Here is a 20578-nt window from a genome sequence, read left to right as displayed (position 1 = left end):
ATTTGTCTGGATTTAACTACATGTCAAAGACGTAATTGCTGCAAGATCTATTATTTACAGGAAGGCTGTCATTTATTCTGGAGATGAAAAGAGAGCATTTTTTTTTTTTTTTTTTTTTTATAACAACAATTCACTGTGAAACAGTCATCTTTTGCTGGATCCATTCAGCTCTAGGCAAAGTAAATAATCACGGATCAGGAAATTAGAACGGTTATTAGAGCACAGCTCAGGTAAACACATCAGTAAGACAGTTAATCAAACTTTCTGCTCCAAAAAAGATTCAGGAAGTATTCGTGTACAGTGTTTCTTGTTAAAAAAAAAAAGAAAAGAAATCAGCAGGCTCAATTAATCAACAGTCTAACAGCAGAATACAGTAACAAATGCTTTTCCTTTCACATAAGAAAGCAAAAGGCCGTCGTTGCATCGGGTTCTAGTCTACACATATCTAATTATTACCATTCATTTCTTAGCTATTAATTTACAAGAAGCAAAAAATGCTTCCATAAAAAAAAGAAAAGAAAAAAAAAAGAAGAGTTTCCAACGTCTAAATATAGACATAATGACACAACGGTGTAAAAAATGCAAGCTCTCCTCTGAGCTAAAATTCTCAAAACTGTCTTCAAATGTAACTGCATAGGAGCTTATCTCATAAACCGAGCTGACAATGTGGGATTTATCTCAAAAGTGGCATAAACACAATACTCTACAAATTACCTGAGGTTGTAACTGTGCAGCAAAATGTGTGTGCAAATAATTTCTCATAAGCATTCATAAATAAAAGTAAAAAGTAGTCATGTTTAAGAAAGGCATGTAGTTTCTTTTTAAGAAGCAAAAAAAAAAAAAAAAAAAAAAAAATTAAATTGAATTAAACTTTGTTACAAACACTTAAAAAGCAGCTGCCAAACTTTTGGTCCCACCTCTGTTTTAAGGTAAAGGTGTTACGTCACAAAGCGTGTTTATGAGTTTACAGGACGTTTAGTTTTGACACTGGGAAGTTCGGGTGTCAAGGGTCAAATTAACTGTCCAGCTCAAAGTCTGTCTCGTCGCAGAGGTCAGGCAGGGAAGAACGCTTCAGCCGGGAGAACTTCAGGCACAGAAGATCCCCCACCTCATTCATATGGTGCAGCACCTGGGACAGACAGAAACACTCAGTACCTGACCTGGATTTTTTATGAAGGAGACAAAAAAGTTGTTATTCTTTTCTGTGCTCACCTGGTTCAGCATTTCTCTAGTGTGCGCTGCGGACACGCAAAAGCGAGCCCGGGCCTCTGTAATCGGTGTGGCTGGAAAGCCAACAACAACCACTCCTATTTTCCTCTTTAGCATTTCCCGAGCAAAAGCCCTGGTTTGAAACAAGGAAAGAATTAGCCCTTAGGTTAAATTACCAAACACCTTAAGTTGTTTCTATGTAAAACTCATAAAAAAGCCGCCACAATGCAACCTAGTTACAGTAGTGAATGTTTAATCCAAGCCATGCATTGATGCAAACCATGACTGAGAAGAGAATTCTACCTGGACCTTTAGGTTCATGTCTGAGTTCAACAAAACTACGGAGCAAAATGAGACATTTTAACAATTTCAAATCAGAAGTCTCCACAATAGCAGGAAGCGTTGTTCTGCTTTGCCTCATTAAATCACATTACTCTCAAATCCTGAATCATTCAGCTCATATGTGTGGTTTAAGTATCTAATGATCATTTCAGGTTCATTCTTTCGTTGGTATCAGCAGAAACATTACTTCCATTTGGGCCTCAGACTGACTGTTTAATAGTTAAAATCCTGATAACCATAAAAAGCATATTTTAACAAGCAGAGTAACTCTTTTTCTCCAAATAATATGTCCTGCTGGTAAAACGTGATGCTCATTCTACCAGACTAATGTAAGATCTGAGGTTACGGCACATTACTGATCAACTCTTTCATGATCATCAGCTTTGACTAGCACTGAAAGACACTTAATACCTAATGGATTATATACCTGAGCGGCTCAAATAATCTACAGTTATGTCTAATCAATACCTGATGTTGCCTCTTAAGTGGTTACAGGCTGCATTGTTCTACTCTCTGCTGATTCTTGGAAAACTTTAGAGTAAAGTAAAATGACCTCCATCCAAATCTATTAGAGATGATAAACAGTGAGCCGAGCTGAAATTGCTTGTGACAAGGGAAGGTTAACGTTTACCGTTTCCGAACAAGTTGGAGCACAATGAAAATCCGTATTATTTCCCTTTCCTACTGTAGGTGAGAGTTGAAGTGCACTTACACCACTTTGGCTGGCATGTAGAGCAGAACCGGCACTACAGGTGAGTCATCGTTGCCGTAGATGATGAAGCCCATCTCCTTCAGCTTGGCCCTGAAGTACCTGGTGTTCTCTGCCAGTTGGCGGATCCGTCTAATGCCTCCAATTAAAAAACAGCACCAGATGTACATGAGTAAAAGCAACAATTTACACCCCCCCCCCCCCCCCAGGGAGCAGCGTTAGCTTATGTAGTGCTTGTTTTTTTGCAATGGCATCTCATTTTGAGCCCCGCACCTCCATCTGGGCCATAGTAACCTCCACTGTGAAGTCCCTCATGATTACAACTCAGCTGCAGCAACAGATGGTTCATTTAGTCAGACTGACAGCGCAGTATACACGTTTATTGCCAAAATGAGGGCTCACAAATTAGCTATGATGGTTTTTGCACACTGCCACTGAAGCTTAGCCATGACGGAAAGTGACTATAAATAATGCTTAATGTACAGCGTTTCAGATGAACACACGGGAAAACACATCAAAGGCAGCAGAGGCAGCGTGATCTGCCGACCCCCTGTGATTCCCAACAATGTGAATCACTGGGGCGCCTGCTTGCTTTGCTTGGCATGGCATGGCCCGGCCTTGGAACACAGCTCTGTTTCTACCTGGGAAGAGATTGGCAGTTCTTTCAAAGAGATGTAAGAGAACACTTTAAATCCCCTTATCTCGGCAAAGCAAGAGAGAGTGAAGGAGGGGAGGCGGGGGAAAAAAACATAACATTCGGACATCTGCCAAAAAAGCAAAGGCCCCCATTTTGTAAATTGTTCCTCTCTGCTAAGATAGAGGTCATGGAGGTCAAAAACCCGCTGCCAGACACACAAATCATCAAATATGAGACGGTGTGGATGTTGCTGTTCATCAGCGTGATGCAAAATTCAACATCAAAGCGATAGATGAAGACAGAGGCAGGCTAAGAGGAAAAAAACATGGAAAGTCTTATCAGGCAGATATTCAAACAGTTTCTTGTCACAGCGAGGTGTTTTAGTGTCCTGATGGACGACGGAGCCGAGGTTTTGCGAGCCTGCTGTGTTTGCTGTGTTGCCGTCTCTCTGTAAGACAGGTCGAAAGTGATTTTTCCACAACAGCTATTTTACTGAGCTACGTCAGATGCAAAGCATGTCTGGTGCAGAGCCAGATGAACGTTACTCATCTCTGCATGAACCCTCAATACACCTCAACCATAACACACTCAGCTTTAGTCCTCATGCTGATTAACCCTTTACAGCACACGGGCCCAGACAAATTCCTTTTCACGAGCCACACAGCATAGCTGCCTATTTTTCCTCCCATGATGCATGCCGTAGGTTCCACAAACATGTGTCAGGTACTCATCATCACGAGACAAACTCATCCTTTTAGTGATGCATCAGTTACCAGAGGTACAACTTAAGACTTGGTGTTGTTGGGACTGTGACTGGTGGAGGAACAACCTCTTCCCTGGCCTTGTGTCTCATGCCATTAAAGCAGTAACTTTTCAGCAGAACAGCATTCCTCTCAGCACACACATGAAAATGCTCCGGGTCTGCATGACTCCCCTTTCCTTACCACTGCAGACCTCTGTAATTGTTTCCACATTTTCTGACCAAGCAGCTGTTTGTATTTTCCTGCAGGTCTTGCTCCTAATGTTAACACTGGCATTGTTCTCTGGATTTAGTTTGCTGTTGTTTCCATGATAATGTAAAAAAAAACAAAAGAAAAAAACAACAACAAAAAAAACTGTCTAAACCAGACATATTTGTCAATGTAAAGAGCATTTGACATGTGCAGTCTGTGGATAGTTGTTTAATGAAAGCACAGACCTTCACCGCGATCGATTGTCTTGTCACAAAATGATCACAACTAACAAAATTAAAGCTCTAATCCAAAATGTAGGTCGTTTCTCCTTTGCTCAAGCTCCACCTCCCCACCACATTTCATGAAAATCTTCCTAGTTTTGATCAGGAATGGACACACAAACATCAATACACATCATTCATTGGAGAGATTCCCAGTATGAGCATGGATTCTTACCTTCTGTCCTCCAGTCTTTTCCCATGATGCACTTCATAGCACGAATGATTTGCTCGGTGACAGCAGGGGACATGGCTGAGGCATACATGGCACTGTGAGAATGACAACGCAGGTAGTCTACCAGCTCCTGTAGAGTTACACAGACATCAGATAAATGTTTCTACAGTTACATCAAAACAGTAAAAAAAAAAAAAAAAAACTTTCTGCACTGACAGATATAAACGTTTCGTTTCACGTCTCACATGCAGCAAAACCTGCACTTGTGTTTTTGCACCACTAGAGAGCGCTCATGCATGCTCAACACCTGAGCAGCAATTAAAATACCTCAGGTCATTTTTCTGTCACTATGACTATCTTGGCATGGAGTGAAACATAGCTCGGGATTCTTGCCCACCTCCCACTCAGAGGGAGCTGGCTCTCTAGTTTGAGAAAGAACCAATGACAAAATGAGCCAGAATGAGGATTGTCATGCTCATTATGCCGAAATGTCAGCAGGAGATTAAATTTGCCAGTGGTTGACAAGAGAGAAGCAACATTTCAGGGAAGTCTTTTGGTCACGTGTCCTAGAACACATGTGTGTGAGAGGTCTGAGGTTTGGAGCTGTGATGTGCTGCTGCTCAGTGGTGGCGAGCGGGTGCAGGGTGATGACACATAGCCGGAGATGATGTCTGGCCACCATTTCCACTCACCACCATCTGTCCCCACTGGGCGGGAGCGGTTGCTCCCTCAAGCACATGAGGGGAAGGGAGTTTTTTTTTTTTTTTGTGGAAATACTCAAAATGTAGGATAGAAACCCTGGAAGAACCTGATATCTGCTGTCATTTAAGGCAGGAGATTTTCACAGCTTTGTGGTTCTGCAGGATTTCAGCGCAACCAAGATAAGCTAGTTAAGACAACATGTCCGAAATCCATCTCATGCCTGGGGCATGGAGCGACATGTCGGAGTGCTGCCAAAGCCACACAGTGGTCACGGCGCTGCTGTGGACTACAAGTTCAAAAAGCCACAGAATGGAAGTGGTTTCCAAACGGAGTGCACACTTGTACATACTTGGCTCTTCACAGATTTATTTAATAGTCTGTATAATTCCTATTTAGTTAGGTTTTGAGAATAGGGTTAATTCGGTTATTATAGCCTCCATATGCAACGTTGAAGTGAATTAGAAGGTGCTTGGGGAGGGGGGGGGGGGTTTATTGGCTTACTTATTTCTGGTGCTCTCATAAAATAGCCGTAACATGAATGTTTTCCAGAACACATCTGCAGAGTCTTTTGTTGGTAAACCCGAATCCACCTAATGCAGGATTTGAGGGACTTTGCCACAACAACAAATACGTCAAATCTTAAGGGTTTCTCTTTCTTTTCCTGCCTTTTTCTTTCAGGAGTTTTACTACAACCAGCTGTCAAACCAGGCAGCGTGTTCATACTTCAAACATTGTCATGCTTGTTAAAAGTCATCCTGTTAAATCTGGGGCGCAGTTCCGATGCCTGCCACAAGAAGGGGCTGGCCCTCCGCCAGCTTTACCTTCTTATTAAGGCAGAGCAGGACGGAGCGAACAGGCAGGAAGGAAGGGTCCCCTTCTCGCTACCTAATTCAAACAACATTCAGTTTCCTCTGTTGCTTTTTAATCAACTGCCACAAAACCAGTGTGGTTATGTACTTAAGTGTACTTTTTAATGGAGTAAAAAGGAATTAAAAAGGCACAAAGTTACAGCTTGGTGAACATTTGCTGGACACATGAGGTGGTTAGTGATGGAGTGCATCAGCTCCCTGATTCATATTTACAAACACACCCGCCCCAATAGAAACTTCCAATATTTCTAAATATACAAAAGTAGGTTTAAAGCACTTTGCATGATGTGTTTAATTTTGCTTTAATCCTGTTAGACACCGCTTTCCAAGTAATTTAAATGTCAAGAAAGTATCAAAGAGCTCGGTTATTTGATTGTCTGCAGTGGTCACCAGTGGCTAGTGGAAACATTTCAATATGATGAGTTCTACATATCTATCTGTAAATCCACGGTGACCCCATGCAGGCTCAGGAGGATCATTGTTGCATATAAACGTGACTAGTCTGCTTGACTGGAGAATGAACAAGTCTACTGGAGTGTTTCCCGCTTTCATCTGTGCGCTAAAAGCAACAAAAACAGTGATGATGGATGATGACAATTTTTAGTGGAAGAAAACACACTTTTGTCTCAGTCTGTGTTTGTAGTAGTCTCTTTTCGCTGCAACACAACACAGGCCTGGCTGTGTATTGAGACAGTGATATATGGTGAGAGCGCTGCAATGTCTGAATGTCCTGTTGGTGCTGTGAAGCAATGCTGTTTGTCAGCTCCCTCTCTGGAACTGACTCTCAGAAAATCCTATTTGTTTTATTAAATTGTGTTTTGTTTCTCGTGTGTATTGGTTTATGTACAGCACTTTAAATGATGCTATACAAATAACCAGACCAGCCTGCCCGGTTCTATACTGCAGACTATTTACAAGGAAGTAAAACTGCTCTTTACAGGCCTTCTTTGAGAACAATGACATATAGTTTTATATACTTGATAAATTCGTAGAGAAAACAGTAAAAGAAATGCATAAATGTTGACAACTGATAATATAAATAGAGAAATAGCTATAACACAGAATGTTAAAATCCATTGCAACCTTTTTTCCTGCGATATAGCCTCCAGCAGCCCCAAAGCTCTTTGTGAAAGTCCCCATCATCACGTCCACATCCGCTGGGTTCACATTAAACAGCTCAGTCACACCCTTCCCAGATGGCCCCACCGCTCCGATACTGTGGGCTTCATCCAGGTACAGATACGCTTTGTACTTTTTCTTCAGACTAATGATTTCAGGGAGGCGACCCACGGAGCCCTCCATGCTAGAGACAGAAAATCATAGTTAAAAATGGGTGAACAGGTAAAAATGTTTCACTGTTGGAAACCAAAGGAAACTGTCCTGTGGAGAGCATCTACACATTTTCCGATTGCATCTTATTACATAATTTGACAGCTTAAGTTTTCTGAGAATCTCTTGGTTGGCCTCTTTTCCTTCAGTCCCACCTTTCTCTCATTTCATTCTTCCTCTCTGATGCAAACCTTTTAAGGCTACAAACAGGCAGGATGAGTGATTATACAGCTGGGGAATGGAGCAATCATTGACCTGCTATACTTCCTATGGGTGAGAACGTCTGCAAGACAGAGTTGAACCAAAACCGTTGTGGACATCAAAGGCAAGGCCGGGATACAGCTAAAGCATGCTTATCCGGCCCTTTTGAAGTTGCAGGAATGTGATAGATGGAGCATTTATTCTTCCAGAGCTCTCCTGAAAGGCGTCATTTGGCTCTGATGTCTGAGGTTGACATTATACATTATTACCTGATAAAGGCGGCCTGATAAAGTGGAATTAATTTTGCCGTGTGCTGTGGAACTAATAATTTTACTAACACTGGCGCTCAGGCTGTAGGCTTTCTTTTTAATAGATAAAAAATTGTCATAAAACAATAAAGTCAACCTGACAGTGTCATATATTAAAGTAGATTAACTGAAATGTAGCGTCCATGCAAGTGAGGGCAAAGCGAAGCGAGAGAGAAGGAGAAGAAATGGCTGTGATAAACAGTTGGAGTTGGGGGTGTAGCCAAGTCAATCTCAGTGGCTCCATTTGGCCCTGATTTGGAGCTAATGAGCAGATGGAGAGGGTCACTAAGACCCTGGATAACTCACTGCCAGGAGAGACACACAATACGTTTCCCCTCTCCTTGGTAATCAAATGCTACCCACACAAGCATGCACCCACTTGCAAGCACACACACGTACAATCTATTATTCAATGGGTAGGAAATGAAAGGGCTGCGAAGCCCAAATTTACCTCAGCTTATGTGGAAAGATTTCTACCTTAGTCTGACTGTGCAAAATCATACCAAAGACCACCTAAAAGCTCATGAATACAAAATCTGATCAAACTGAGTAGACATGTGTGTAACAGAGTAACTGCGTATGTCTTTTATCCTGACCTGTAGATGCCTTCCACCACGATCAGGATTTTTTTCCAGGGCCTGTGTGTTCGAGGCTGCCCTGAGCAAACCGCCTCTTTGAGCATCTTCTCCAGACTGTGCATGTCTGACACAGATAGACACACACAAACACGTAGCACAGAAGAATGAGGGAATAACACTAAATAAAAAAATAAAAAAATAAATAAAAAGAAAATCAGTCAATAGCTTATTTGTGTAAATACATTTCAAACAACTTGTGGTATGTCTGCAACAATAGACTATAAAAGTATATCAGAGTCTCAAACAGCTCCACAATGAGTGATAAAAAATACAATTCAGAAGAGAGAAGCAATAATAACATTGTATCTTGCAGGGAACACCAACACTAAACAAATAGTTAGACATGCCGCAACAATTTCTACAGAACAAAGCCGTTCACAGAGCAAACAGGACACTACTTGATTTGACAGAAACACCCTCTACAAACTGATAACAGTAAAACCATCTGTTCTCAGGCACCTGCAACGTCTATCAGATAAAACTGCAAAGCGAGCTAATTTAATAAGGGCTTTTTCAAACATGTGTGCAGTGTTTTCAGCACTGTTAAAAATCGGCTTGATAATTTAAGCTGCAAAGCCTTTAAGCTTTACAACACAAGCATCAGTCATGAGCTTCCGCTACTCACCAGCAGGTGGCAGTATTGACTAGCTGTGGTAGTTATTTAATAGTATTTAAAGTATGAATACAATTCAACTGTTTCCTGTCATTGCAGCAAAGAAACCTGTCACAGCTAATAATCCGTTTAGATGATTGATATCACCACCTCAACACAAAAGCAGGTTTTGATAAGAGGCAGCAGAGGCTCTGCTGGTAATATCCTTTATTGGAGCTTCAGGGAACAAACCATCTGTTTTTTTTTTTTGTTTTTTTTAAAAATCTTTTATTACCAATATCTGGGTAAAGGGCCGCAAACAAGAATAAGGGGGTAAATTCTTTCACAGCTGAGCTGCTCCTTTAGATAAGCCGTGACCTGATTTAAGATATTGTATGTCTGTATGGTTATCTTCACCTCCACGTAAGATGTGTGTACAGTTATGAATATCTATAAAATGGGAGGATATTATCTCATCTTTTCTGTGACCTCAAGGCGCATAAATACTATTGGTTCAGCACAAATTAAATGTATAAACACGTAAACTTAAACATGACATAACTCGAAATCCTGTCATTGCTTTATATCATAATAAAATGTGCCAAGAGGAACATCCAGGAGAAAGTCAGATCCGTTCATGCTGGCCTGTACAAACCAGTTTTCCTTCCTACTAGTACAAAATTCCATCTCTGTTCAAGACACACCTCTTAAACATTTTATATGCAGTGCACACGTGATCTCTCTAAGAGCACTTGCACCAATAAACATTACAAAAAAACCCCACTTTTTCTTTTTTAATCTTTTAATCTTATAACCCTCTTATTGAATATCGCACTAATAAAGCAGCACGAGTGGTGAAGCAGTTTTAGGGCAAGGAGCGGTCAGCGGCTCAGGAGCCTGAGGGTTTTTTTGCCTTTGGAAAGGTCCCTGGGGTCTGGTTGGATAACCCATAACTGACTGAGCTTGTACCTGTCAGGACACATTTGCAACCAGAGGACTGGCTTGTTTGTGCTGCTGCTGAGAGAAAAAAACAAACAAAAAACCCACAACAAAACAAGAATCATCGATGCCTCAGTTACATGTGCAATGGATGAATCGCTATTTATACTTAGCAGACTGTGATCTAACACAGCAGGAAGAGTTTATGATAATAAACCCGTTTTGATTTTTCTGCTGCTTATGCATACATCACAATAGTGACCATAAACAGAGCCTGTCTCATTAAAAGCTTTTATATTTACTGCATTAAATGAGGAATGTTAAGTAGGTCTTTCCTTACAGCAAATCCTGCACTGCTCTAAAAGTAAAGTGCTTCTCACAACAGCAACACTTTGGAATGAAGAATAACCACACTGACCGCCCACAGGTACTGAAACTTCATCAACAGAAATTCACATGACAAAGTTTGTGGTACTTTCAGAGAATCTGACAACACCTATGATGTTGGAAAACTAGTTTGAATGATGCAATACTTCTTTTGGAAGGCGAAGCAACGTGAGTCATGATCAAATGAGAAAGCTACAGGACTTACTGTTATGTTTGAACACTCGAATAGTTGCTCCTGACAGCCGGGCCCCCAAGATGAGAGATGTGTGATTGAGCTCATCGCTTAGTATCAAACAACCCTGGAAATGATTGATTTTAAACATAAGGCTTTAATTTCAGTGATAGCAGAACATCTGCAGGCTGGAAATGAAATTTCTCCCAAATCTGAGTTAGTTTTATTGTAATATTTGAATATTGATAAGCTGAGGAAGTTCACAATGGCACATAACACACAGAGATGGGCACACTAAAAGGACTACTTTTTTTCTTTTACATGTTTCAACAGAGAAACAAGAAAATCCTGTTTGGCAACGTGTCCTTGCAGAATCTGCTGTGACACAAATGAATTCGCAAACCCACTGAGCTGTTAGCTCGTTTTTTTTTTTTCTTGCTCTGCCCCCATTCATGTCTTAATCAAAATGGCCTGTGTCTAGGTCCTCCATAGATAGAAAACTGTATATGCTGCACAGGCTCCCCCCCCCCCCCCCCCCCCCCCCCCCCCCCCTTTCCTTTGATGTCTAATGAAATTCTGAGCGAAGACGCAGTTTTTACGAAGAGAGTACAGTGCTTCATATTCCATAAAAATCAGCATGCAAATTAATTCAGTTGTACCACAAACTTCTGTCCAGAGCATTAGCATATATAACACTAAAGCTCTAAGCATTTGACTGCATTAATTTGAATGAAGACTTGTAGAGGTTGTGTTGACACCATCTCGGTGACAGATATGCTCTGCTTGGCCTGGGGTCCAGCTGGCCTAGTAGCCAGTCTACCAACAGCTGTCACTCTAATGCGTCTCTGCCTGCACAGTAAGGCCTGTTCCGGCACACCCTGTCCCTGATGGACAGAGTTGGCAGTGAGGGTTCTCCACCCCCTCCAGTCTGTCATGGTTAACCATAAAGGCCACAGCCTGAGGGGCTGCTGCACCTCTTGAGTTGCATAAATGACCCTGCTCTCATCACTTAAGCTGCCAACCTCCCCTTCCTCCTGTCCAGTCCAATCACAGATATTCATGCTTTGTGTTGCCTCCAGTTACTTTGACCCTGTGCATGAGCCAGGCTGGTGTGTCCAGAGGCCAGAGGATGGGTAGTCACACCCTTAAGTATTGCTAATAGAAAACCTGCCTGTCTTTGTCTGAGCAGCCATATAAGCCCAAAGCCTTCTCCTTCTGGCTACTGTAATGTTTAATTATCATTTTAATTAACCGAGGTGGTCGAGAGTTGTTCACAGCAGAGTTTAGCTGGCTAATATTCATTTAGGCAATAGGCAAGAAAGGAGCAAAAGCTGAGTTAATTAGATTAAAATCAATTGTGTTCAAATAAAATAGGAATTATTTTATCCAGTGTGCAACAGTCAGTGTGCAAAACTACATACCTTGCCAACAAGTGCTGGAATGTTCATAGAGTTGGTGGCAAAACCCATCCCAAAGGTCATGGAGGACTCGACCCCAAGGAAATCAGCCACAAGTTGTTCCAACTCCTCATGTATGCTCAGGTTACCTACAAGGCGTAAATCACAAAATGACATGACCACTGAACCTCTTCATATAGAGATGAATGCTTTAGTCTTCAGAAATCTTGCTGGTGTGTTATTCAATCACAAGCTACGACAGACATAAATGAGTGCTAATAAAAGCCCAAACACACACCCCACACTAGCATCTCTAATAGGATGATTTTTGCTGGTTTTTGGCTCTAAGTACTGTTATGTATTAGCATAGCACCTAGTGTAAACCAACAATTAATATGCTCATCTTTACTGTGATGCTGTAACTAGCAATTATACGACTTAGCTACTCAGAAAAGAATTTAACTGTAATGATTATTTTAAGGACAAAGAATCCCAGTAAATATAATCTGATATTCATGCTGCATTCATACTGTACATTAAATGTGATTACAGTCAAACCAGTAACCAGACAAGAAGGAATTTAATTAAAAGAAAAGATAGATGTTTCTGACAGCTCCATAAAATGCAAACTGAGTGATGGGAACAAAAGTAATGAAGTGTAGCCGCTCTGTCTATATGATGATTCCCATTCACTGCCTTCCATCAGGCCTTGCGCCAAGTTAAATCGATTCAAACATTTCCTTGACTACCCAGGCTTACAGCCCTTGCTGGCATGTGGAGCTTTTCTTTATTTAAATCAGACTGCACTGGAATTTGCTCTCTATAAAAGAACACTTTCTTCAACTGTGGCTCTGTAGGCACGCTCTACCTTGTTATTGATAAATTAACCATTAGTAGCATTCTCTTCCGGCCTGAACACTCTTCAGGTTAGAGACGTTACCTTAGATTAAGCTCACATTCTTTAGCTGAGTAAGCTGAAAAACAATGACACGTACACCTTATTAGGTTGATCACTTCCTGTCAGCAAAGACACTCAGTGAAAGGATTAAATACCTGGTGCCCAAATATGAAAATCATAATTATTTCCGCCTTTTCTATTGTACACGTGACTCTTTTTTTTTTTTTTCTTTTTCTTTTTACACAACATGTCCGGAAGAAAAAGACAGCATAAAAAGGTTAATCATTTCTACCATTAACCTTCTCTCCAGTTTCTCTACACAGGTTTAGCACTTAGTTTTAACATCCACACATACAAATGCTAGTATGTTAATTGATACGCTGTCATATTTTTTTTTACATCTATTTGTTTAGTAGCTACACTGAATCAGTCGTATGTGATTCAAAATATTATCTCCCTGGTTGTGTGTTAATGATTGGAGAACAAGTAGATACAATGAGCTATCTATTTAAAAAATGATCCATTAATATCAGGCATGTGTGTTTAACAGGGTGTGCTTTCAGGTGCACTTTGTGCCTACTTTTACACGGCTCTTTGCGAGTGGTACATTCTGATAGCTGGTAACAACACGCGCAGAACCAGAAAACTAAAGTTCAACTGCCTCGATCAATCTAATTGCATTTTGTACAAGAAATAAATATTATGTCATATAGAATGAAGCATATATGCTTTTTGAAATTATGTCTGTGATTTTAAATAAATAAATAAATGAATAAATAAATGAACTAGAGCAATGATGAAACCGCTTCAAAGAAAATGGGATTTTTGAGGATTATCTTTGCAACACCAGTACAAAATGTTGTGGTGATGGCAGCGCCACTGCTACTACAGAGATGCTGGGATCTTCAATTATTTCTCTCATGTTGTGGTCTCATGAGAGCATTGCTTGTTTTTCCTTAACCCTCATGGTGAGTCATCTGAAATGCACATTAGAAACCCAGACAAAAACAGCCCAATTTTGAAAGAGAGATAAACATATAAATTAATCACATAAATTAATAATGGATGGTTTGGGAGTTTGGCTGTGGGTGGGGCAGGGTGCAGAAGTGGGACTCTGACAAACACGTGTCTAAGAAGCCGTTGCATGCCCTTCAATTTCCCTGGTTTTCTCTGTCAAACTACTGATATCACACAAGGTGAGAAATCAACTCATCTTGCTCTTAGTTCATTTTCCAGCTCAGCTTCTACTAGCCTGCTCTCAGCAGACATAACACTGATAGGCAGAGGAAGTGTCATGTACTAAACATCGCTCACCGAGAGTAAAAAAAAACAAAACAAACCTACTCTTTCTTAAGAAAACTTCACCCGGTGCGGCTTGTACAGTGAGCTCCTTGATGTTCGCCCATCCAAATCTTCTGATGAATTACACACAGCTGATTGCCAATTATGAGATTTCACTGCAACATTGCTCTGCCAGAATATGAGATTCACGCATGTTCGCTTAATCACCATCTGAAGCTGCACTGGAGTTCAAAGGATAAAAGCGTCATTCAAAATTCATCAGATCCCAGTTTCTGATCCTTACTGTTACAACACATCCATATAGATTTTGTTTGCATCCTTCTTAATGTTCAGAGGGTTGTTTAAAGACGTTACACGTCCTGCTATAACATGGCTCCAACTACTTCTCTGCGTGGACTGATATGTATCTCAACTCATGCCCATAGTACATTATTAAAGAAAAGCTGAATAATTCATATACCATTGGTGTCGCTGACAGATAATTAAATATCCGAGCAGAATAATTTGCAAGAAATAAATCAAGTGATTGCATATAGTATGTGATGAGGAAAGTGGTGTTTATTTTCAGTTTGTTTTTAAACTCTCTCAGTGCTTCTGGGCTCTGACATGAACATGTTTAACAGATGCATGTATAAGAGCTTTAAGTAATGTATACAACCTTAAACCTTAAAATGGCACATGTAACCTCATTTACATGGAAAACTAAACACTGACCACAAACTCACCAATTTCCTGTCTTGTGCTGCAAACCCCAGCACCATACTGCTGCACTTTCTCTGCCACAGTTTTCAGAAAGTCTGCATTGTTTTCAGCAAAACCAAGGTAGTTGTAGGAACCCATGTTGATGACATTATGTATTGTCTTCCCAGTCAACCTGCAAGCACATGTCCAAAAAATACATTAGGTTTCCTTTAGTTTTGTTGTTATTAAACACAATCACATGTAGACACGAAGGGAAATGATGACAAAGTAATGAGTATTCATTTAAATATGCTAAATGCTATTCAGAAATATGCAGTGCAGTCAAACAATGCGAATTCATGTTAATGCATGCTGAATATCCATTTCATGATATTTGACACTTTTTTCCATGAATTTACAAGACTGAATTGAGACGTTAAGTTGCATTATACTATGATATAAGAAATATATCACAGTATAATGCAAAATGTGTGTGTACTTGCATGTAATGTAGAAGTACGATGACAAAGCAAAAGCAAAACAGAAAGAAATAAAAGGACAAAAGAATAAGGTGAAAACTTCTTGGAAATATTAAGTTGAAGAAAATATCACCTAAATTCACAACTAGTCAAAAATGCACATTCCATCCAGGATGTACTTTCACTGAATTTTGAAGTATTTAAAGAGAACTTCTCCATTTCATCACTGACCCACTTTTCCTCACAGCTCATGTGAACCTGGACACTACTTTACAAATTCACCACACTTCACCACAAAAAGTCAAGCAGGCTACCTCATATCTGCCTTTTCCAGTAGCATTAAACCTCTTTAAACATGTAATCCACGCTTACCTCTTAACCGATTCATAAAGTCATCTCTCTACCCCATGGCTCTGCTCATACTCTTTTTCATAAAATAACCCTGCTGAGCAGCAGAAGAATACCAATTGTGGTCCAGGAACATACCACTGTATTTGCATATGCCATAATTTGCTATGACAAATATTCATGCTACCATCATCACATTTATTTAATATATTATATATATATATATATATATATATATATATATATATATATATATATATATATATATATATATATATATGTATATATATATATATAAATAAATAGCTATAGATATATATAGATATAGATATATCGATAAATATATATATATTTATATATCTATATATATATATATTATATATATCTATCTATATATAAAAATATATATATATATATATATATATATATTTATATATATATATATAGATATAGATATATATATATATAGATATAGATATAGATAGATAGATAGAGAGAGACAGACAGACATATAAATAAATAAATAAATAAATAAACAAACAAACAAACAAACAAACAAACAAATAAATCTTGGCTTTCTACTCTTGATCCCGACTTGAAAGAAATTACAGTTTGAAAACACTTGTTCTCCTGTTCAAAGCAGGAGAAGCATTCGTGCATAATAAAGTTGATATGTACACATTGACAAGCCAAGACATTACATCCAACATGCTTTTGGTTGCATGCTGTTAACCCAACAATGTACATACTATAACATTCCCTTTAGAGGTGTCTAATAGTATCTGGTGCCAGGATGCAGAGCATCTTTAGGTTCTTTTGCGAGTTCAAGTCACCAAACCTCAGAATTATTCCAGCAAATGCCCCAACACCCAACAAAAGACACTCCACAAGCCTTGTTATGAAGTCACCTGGTCTTAAATGTGATTAGATTGGTCAGTTTCCATCACACTAAATGCTCAAATACAAATACAACAAGCTAATCACATTCAAACTACTTTTTTATGTGCCACCATGCGAAGTAGTCACTGTTTTTCCATCTAATTATTAAATGATGATGAGCCTAAAATATATCACTTCATGTTTTTGTTACAGTACCTAAAGGTCCAGTTATAGTCATCAGACACCCTCTCCATCAGGTCAAAGACGGGTCCTGGCAGGCTGCATATTGGACGGTTCCAGTTGTCTCGTACTCTCATGTACAGGTTTCGTGTGTAAAAGTTTTCAAAATCTTGATAAAGTGGAACAAAATCCTTAAAACAAAGAGAAATAAGTTAATGACACCAAGTTAAAATGAGGATACATTCTATATCTTGAGGAGCTGCATAAAAATAAATCTTCTCATTCAAACAACAATTTTAACGGTAATCGAGTTTGCTCTCTCGCTGTCTTCATGTTTTCATCCTCGTGTCCTCACATTGTGCAACTGATGATAACTGTCAAGTAAAATAAACATTTTTGTGTGTTCATGTGTTTTAGCTGGAGATGACTGTTTACACTCAAATCGTCCTCTGATAGTTACCGTATCAAGTGCTACGGCTCCAGCTGACTATTTTTCTTTCGTACTGTCTGAAACCATGGTAACCAAGGCTACATTTCAGGATAGCTTACAACTTATCAGCCATATCATTTCTTTAGCCTTTCCTCCTTGTAAAGCATCGATGATGTTTGAGATCACCCCCCCACAAGCTCTGACCTGAATATATATGCAAAACAAAAAAAACCAACATGTGTTTCCACTCTCATTTTTTTCATCTCCTCTGAAAGGGATGCTTTAAATTTCACAACAGTTATCTTTTCTTTGAGATTATTTAAGAACTTTGTCTCACTTAGATCACCGTATATCAAATAGTAAAGCTTCTTTTTCATTGACTTCATGTTGTCAGTGACTCCCGTAACACACAGGGAACACACTCCCATCACTGCATTTGTCTACAGACTTTACAAAAAGGTTAAAAGACTGAGTTTTTTTTTTTTTTTTTTTCAAGGGAATCCATTTGGCCTTCACAAGTAATTTGAAAGCTACAAACATTTAATGGCAGTTTTGGATTTAAGAAATCAAATCCATGGTAACGCAAAGGCTCTTATATGGCAGTGCTAACACCTTATGTAAAATCTGAATCAGAGTAACAAAGAAAGAGCCTGAATCCTCTGAGATTTAATTAGATCTTCAACTCATATTCTCTTTGGTGTTCTCTTTCACCCATGGCAACCTTAGAGTGCATACAAAAACACGAAAGATGAGGAAGAGCTTAAGGAAAAATTGAAATAATTGGAGGAAAACAAAATACATTGATGCTTTGGGAATGTTTTTGGTTTATGTGTGCGCCCAGTGCATGTGTGTAAGCTTGCAACATCTCTTTGTGCGATCTGACTGTTTAACCTACCTTCTGTTCCTCTCTCTCCTGTGCAAGGTGGCACTTCTCTAAGCCCACAGCTCTGAGGAAATCTCTGAAGTATCCAAACAGGGTGACAATGCCAAAGCCAAGGTATGTCAGGACCGCCACATACATGGGTGCTTGTTCAAAAGACTCATGATTGTTCTGCCTGGAGGTGACGCCAGTCGAGGGGGTAGTTTTCTGTTCAATAACAGGCCCAAATAAGATGGAGTACATAACTTAATGTAATATTTTCTTTTTTGGATGAAAATGGAAGACAAACAGTGGCCTATAAGTCACAAAGTAATATTATCATCATTCAAAGCAAGTCACAGTATTGTTTCATAATAATACCGTTCAAAGATCAATTTTTTAAACACCTTTGTTCAGAATAAACCAGCTTGACAGCTTTCTACCCAAAAAAAGGCCAGTTTGCGCTGCAGACATCCTTGTGTATGACTAAAAACAGTGGTGAGATATACAGATAAGGAATGAAAAATACTTCTTTGCAGGAGACAAAGAAAAGTCTCTTTGTTGGCTTCTTCTAACTTACGGCAACTGTGGAAAAAAGCCAGACCGTTCCAAGAAATAACAATGCTGTTCAGCACTGGTAATTTTGACCATAATTAGCTTATTCTGTGATTTCTAAAAGAAGAATTGAAACTAAGGATTGAGACCATAATTTTGGGAAGAAAAATATTAGTAGAGGTAAAAAAAGAAGTGCCATAGTGTCATTGCACAGGTCAACTTGGCATAGTTATTCCTTGCTTCAACGTGATCAATGTTAAACTATTATGAAAATGTGGTGACTCAGAGACAAAACACACACCTCTCTGCATATGTGCTTACCCAAGATTAATATAGCAGATGCAAAATGGGACGGGAAAGGAATGAAAAGTGGCTAATCAACTGAGTCAGTGTGCAACGAGCTTTTGAGATAGATTTTCTCTTCTTTAGGAAGTGATTGCAAGAACTGAGTGCTTCCAAAGTGCTAGTCTGGTCAGCTGAGAAAATATATCGATCAGCACGTCCATACTTGGAGTTAATAAACAGATCACTGGATTCATTATTCATGCACACAATGTTACAAATAATTCATGATGTAAACTGTGAGCCAGAATTTCAGCTTGATGGAACAATAAAGTGAGTCTGGGTGTGTAGAGATGTTGTTTAAACTACAGGTGATTAATCCCTGACCAATCACTGCTACATCCTGATCCACGCTGAAGTAACTCATAACACATAAAACTAATGTTTTAAACAACCTGCAACAACCATGCATGTACAAAAGGGTTTTCATGTTCCCTTTTGGAAGTTTTTGAGGTAAAATAATCTTTTGCAAGTGCTGCAAATGTCTCCATTTTGTAGTGGTCATCAAATTTGGCTTGTTGATGCTAATAAGTTAAATATAGCAACCAAATCTATTATAATAAATCTATCCCTCCCATCATGTACAGGGAAATTATACTGGATATTTAGGCAAAAATAACTTTAATTGTATTATCTAAACATACCATTTTATCTAAATGTGCATGGTTTTTACCTAAAGGTTAAACTTTTTAAAAAGTTAATCATATAAAATGCTAAGCTAACTAGTACTAGCTTTAAACTAACTTTAGGGCAGCTGTAGCTAGCTTGAATAAAAATCAACATACACATTTTAAGCTAGTTGTAGCTATCTTAAATACAAAATAATTGAACGAACCTTTTATGCTAGCTGTGACAGCTTAAGTAAAATAGCATGTGTTTACAGTTAGCTTAAAATAAACATTTGGATTAAAAATGGTGATTTTGATCATCTCACCTATCAATCAATACACGTTAACAATGTAAAAGGCAGCACGACTGTCTCCCCCTGGCACCTTGCTTTTAGGTAAATAAATCCTACACTGTAAAAGAGGAAGAGGTTTGGGTGGGGTCCTTAATTATTTCATATAATTTTAAATGAATTAGCCAGCCTTGTATTAGGGTATCCACAACATCAGTGAAGCTGTTAAAGCACTAATAATAATTTACATGCACACTGCTCTTCAGTGTGGGGTGATGTTTATTTCTTCATTTCTCTTCCTTATTAAAGGAGTGGGTTATACAGGATACAGTCGGTGAAATCTCAAAAGTTTACAAAGTTTTCCTACGTCAGTAACGTCACCTCAGGTAAGAAGCCCCCAAAAGAGGATAAAACGTTTAACACGGCAAGACTTTGCCGCACCTCAGGTCAGGCACACTTATGCTGTCTGAATTAGATGACATATTTCCTTAACTTCATTTTAGCCTATTAGCTCCTCGCAGACATACCTCTTTCTTGTGATAGCCATTCTTCCCGTTTTCATTACATTTCACTCCATTCTGGTTGAGTTGAGGCTTTAAGTTTCCGTCGGCGGCTCTTGCCATATTCTCAGAAGCGCACGAGCGACTGTGTGTCTCTACAACGGTCGGCTACATAGCCGGTGTGCTTTGCTCAACTTCCAAAGGTGACTTCCTCCTTCTGTTGTTTCGGTTCAGCCTCTTTAGAAATGCTTGGCAATTCGCAGCTGCAGTCGAGGCTTCTCCTGGACAGTCACCATTGATTTAACTCACTGTTTTCACTTTCTATTCTGTATAAATATGACTATTCCTCATTTTGACAAGTCAAAGTTCAAACCCATGTGATGCTACTTA

General features: G+C 39.2%; 1 protein-coding gene across 1 annotated transcript; it reads right to left on the bottom strand.

Annotated features, from left to right (window-relative positions):
* Nucleotides 1-998: 998 nt before the first annotated feature.
* On the bottom strand, nt 999-20338 carry sptlc3 (serine palmitoyltransferase, long chain base subunit 3). The gene is made up of 12 exons (XM_079249462.1): nt 20216-20338; nt 17930-18121; nt 16641-16795; nt 14763-14911; nt 11862-11986; nt 10474-10567; nt 8309-8414; nt 6958-7177; nt 4307-4433; nt 2264-2399; nt 1213-1342; nt 999-1129 (listed from the first exon to the last, which is right to left on the bottom strand). The coding sequence occupies exons 1-12, from the start codon at nt 20309-20311 to the stop codon at nt 1016-1018; spliced, it is 1644 nt and encodes a 547-aa protein (XP_079105588.1). The 5' UTR covers nt 20312-20338; the 3' UTR covers nt 999-1015.
* Between the last annotated feature and the right edge of the window lie 240 nt (nt 20339-20578).

Source organism: Telmatherina bonti (genome assembly GCF_933228915.1).
Source record: "Telmatherina bonti genome assembly, chromosome: 11".
Classification (NCBI taxonomy): Eukaryota; Metazoa; Chordata; class Actinopteri; order Atheriniformes; family Telmatherinidae; genus Telmatherina; species Telmatherina bonti.
The sequence above is the reverse complement of the archived record's forward strand: the minus strand, read 5'-3'. Positions and strand labels throughout refer to the sequence as shown.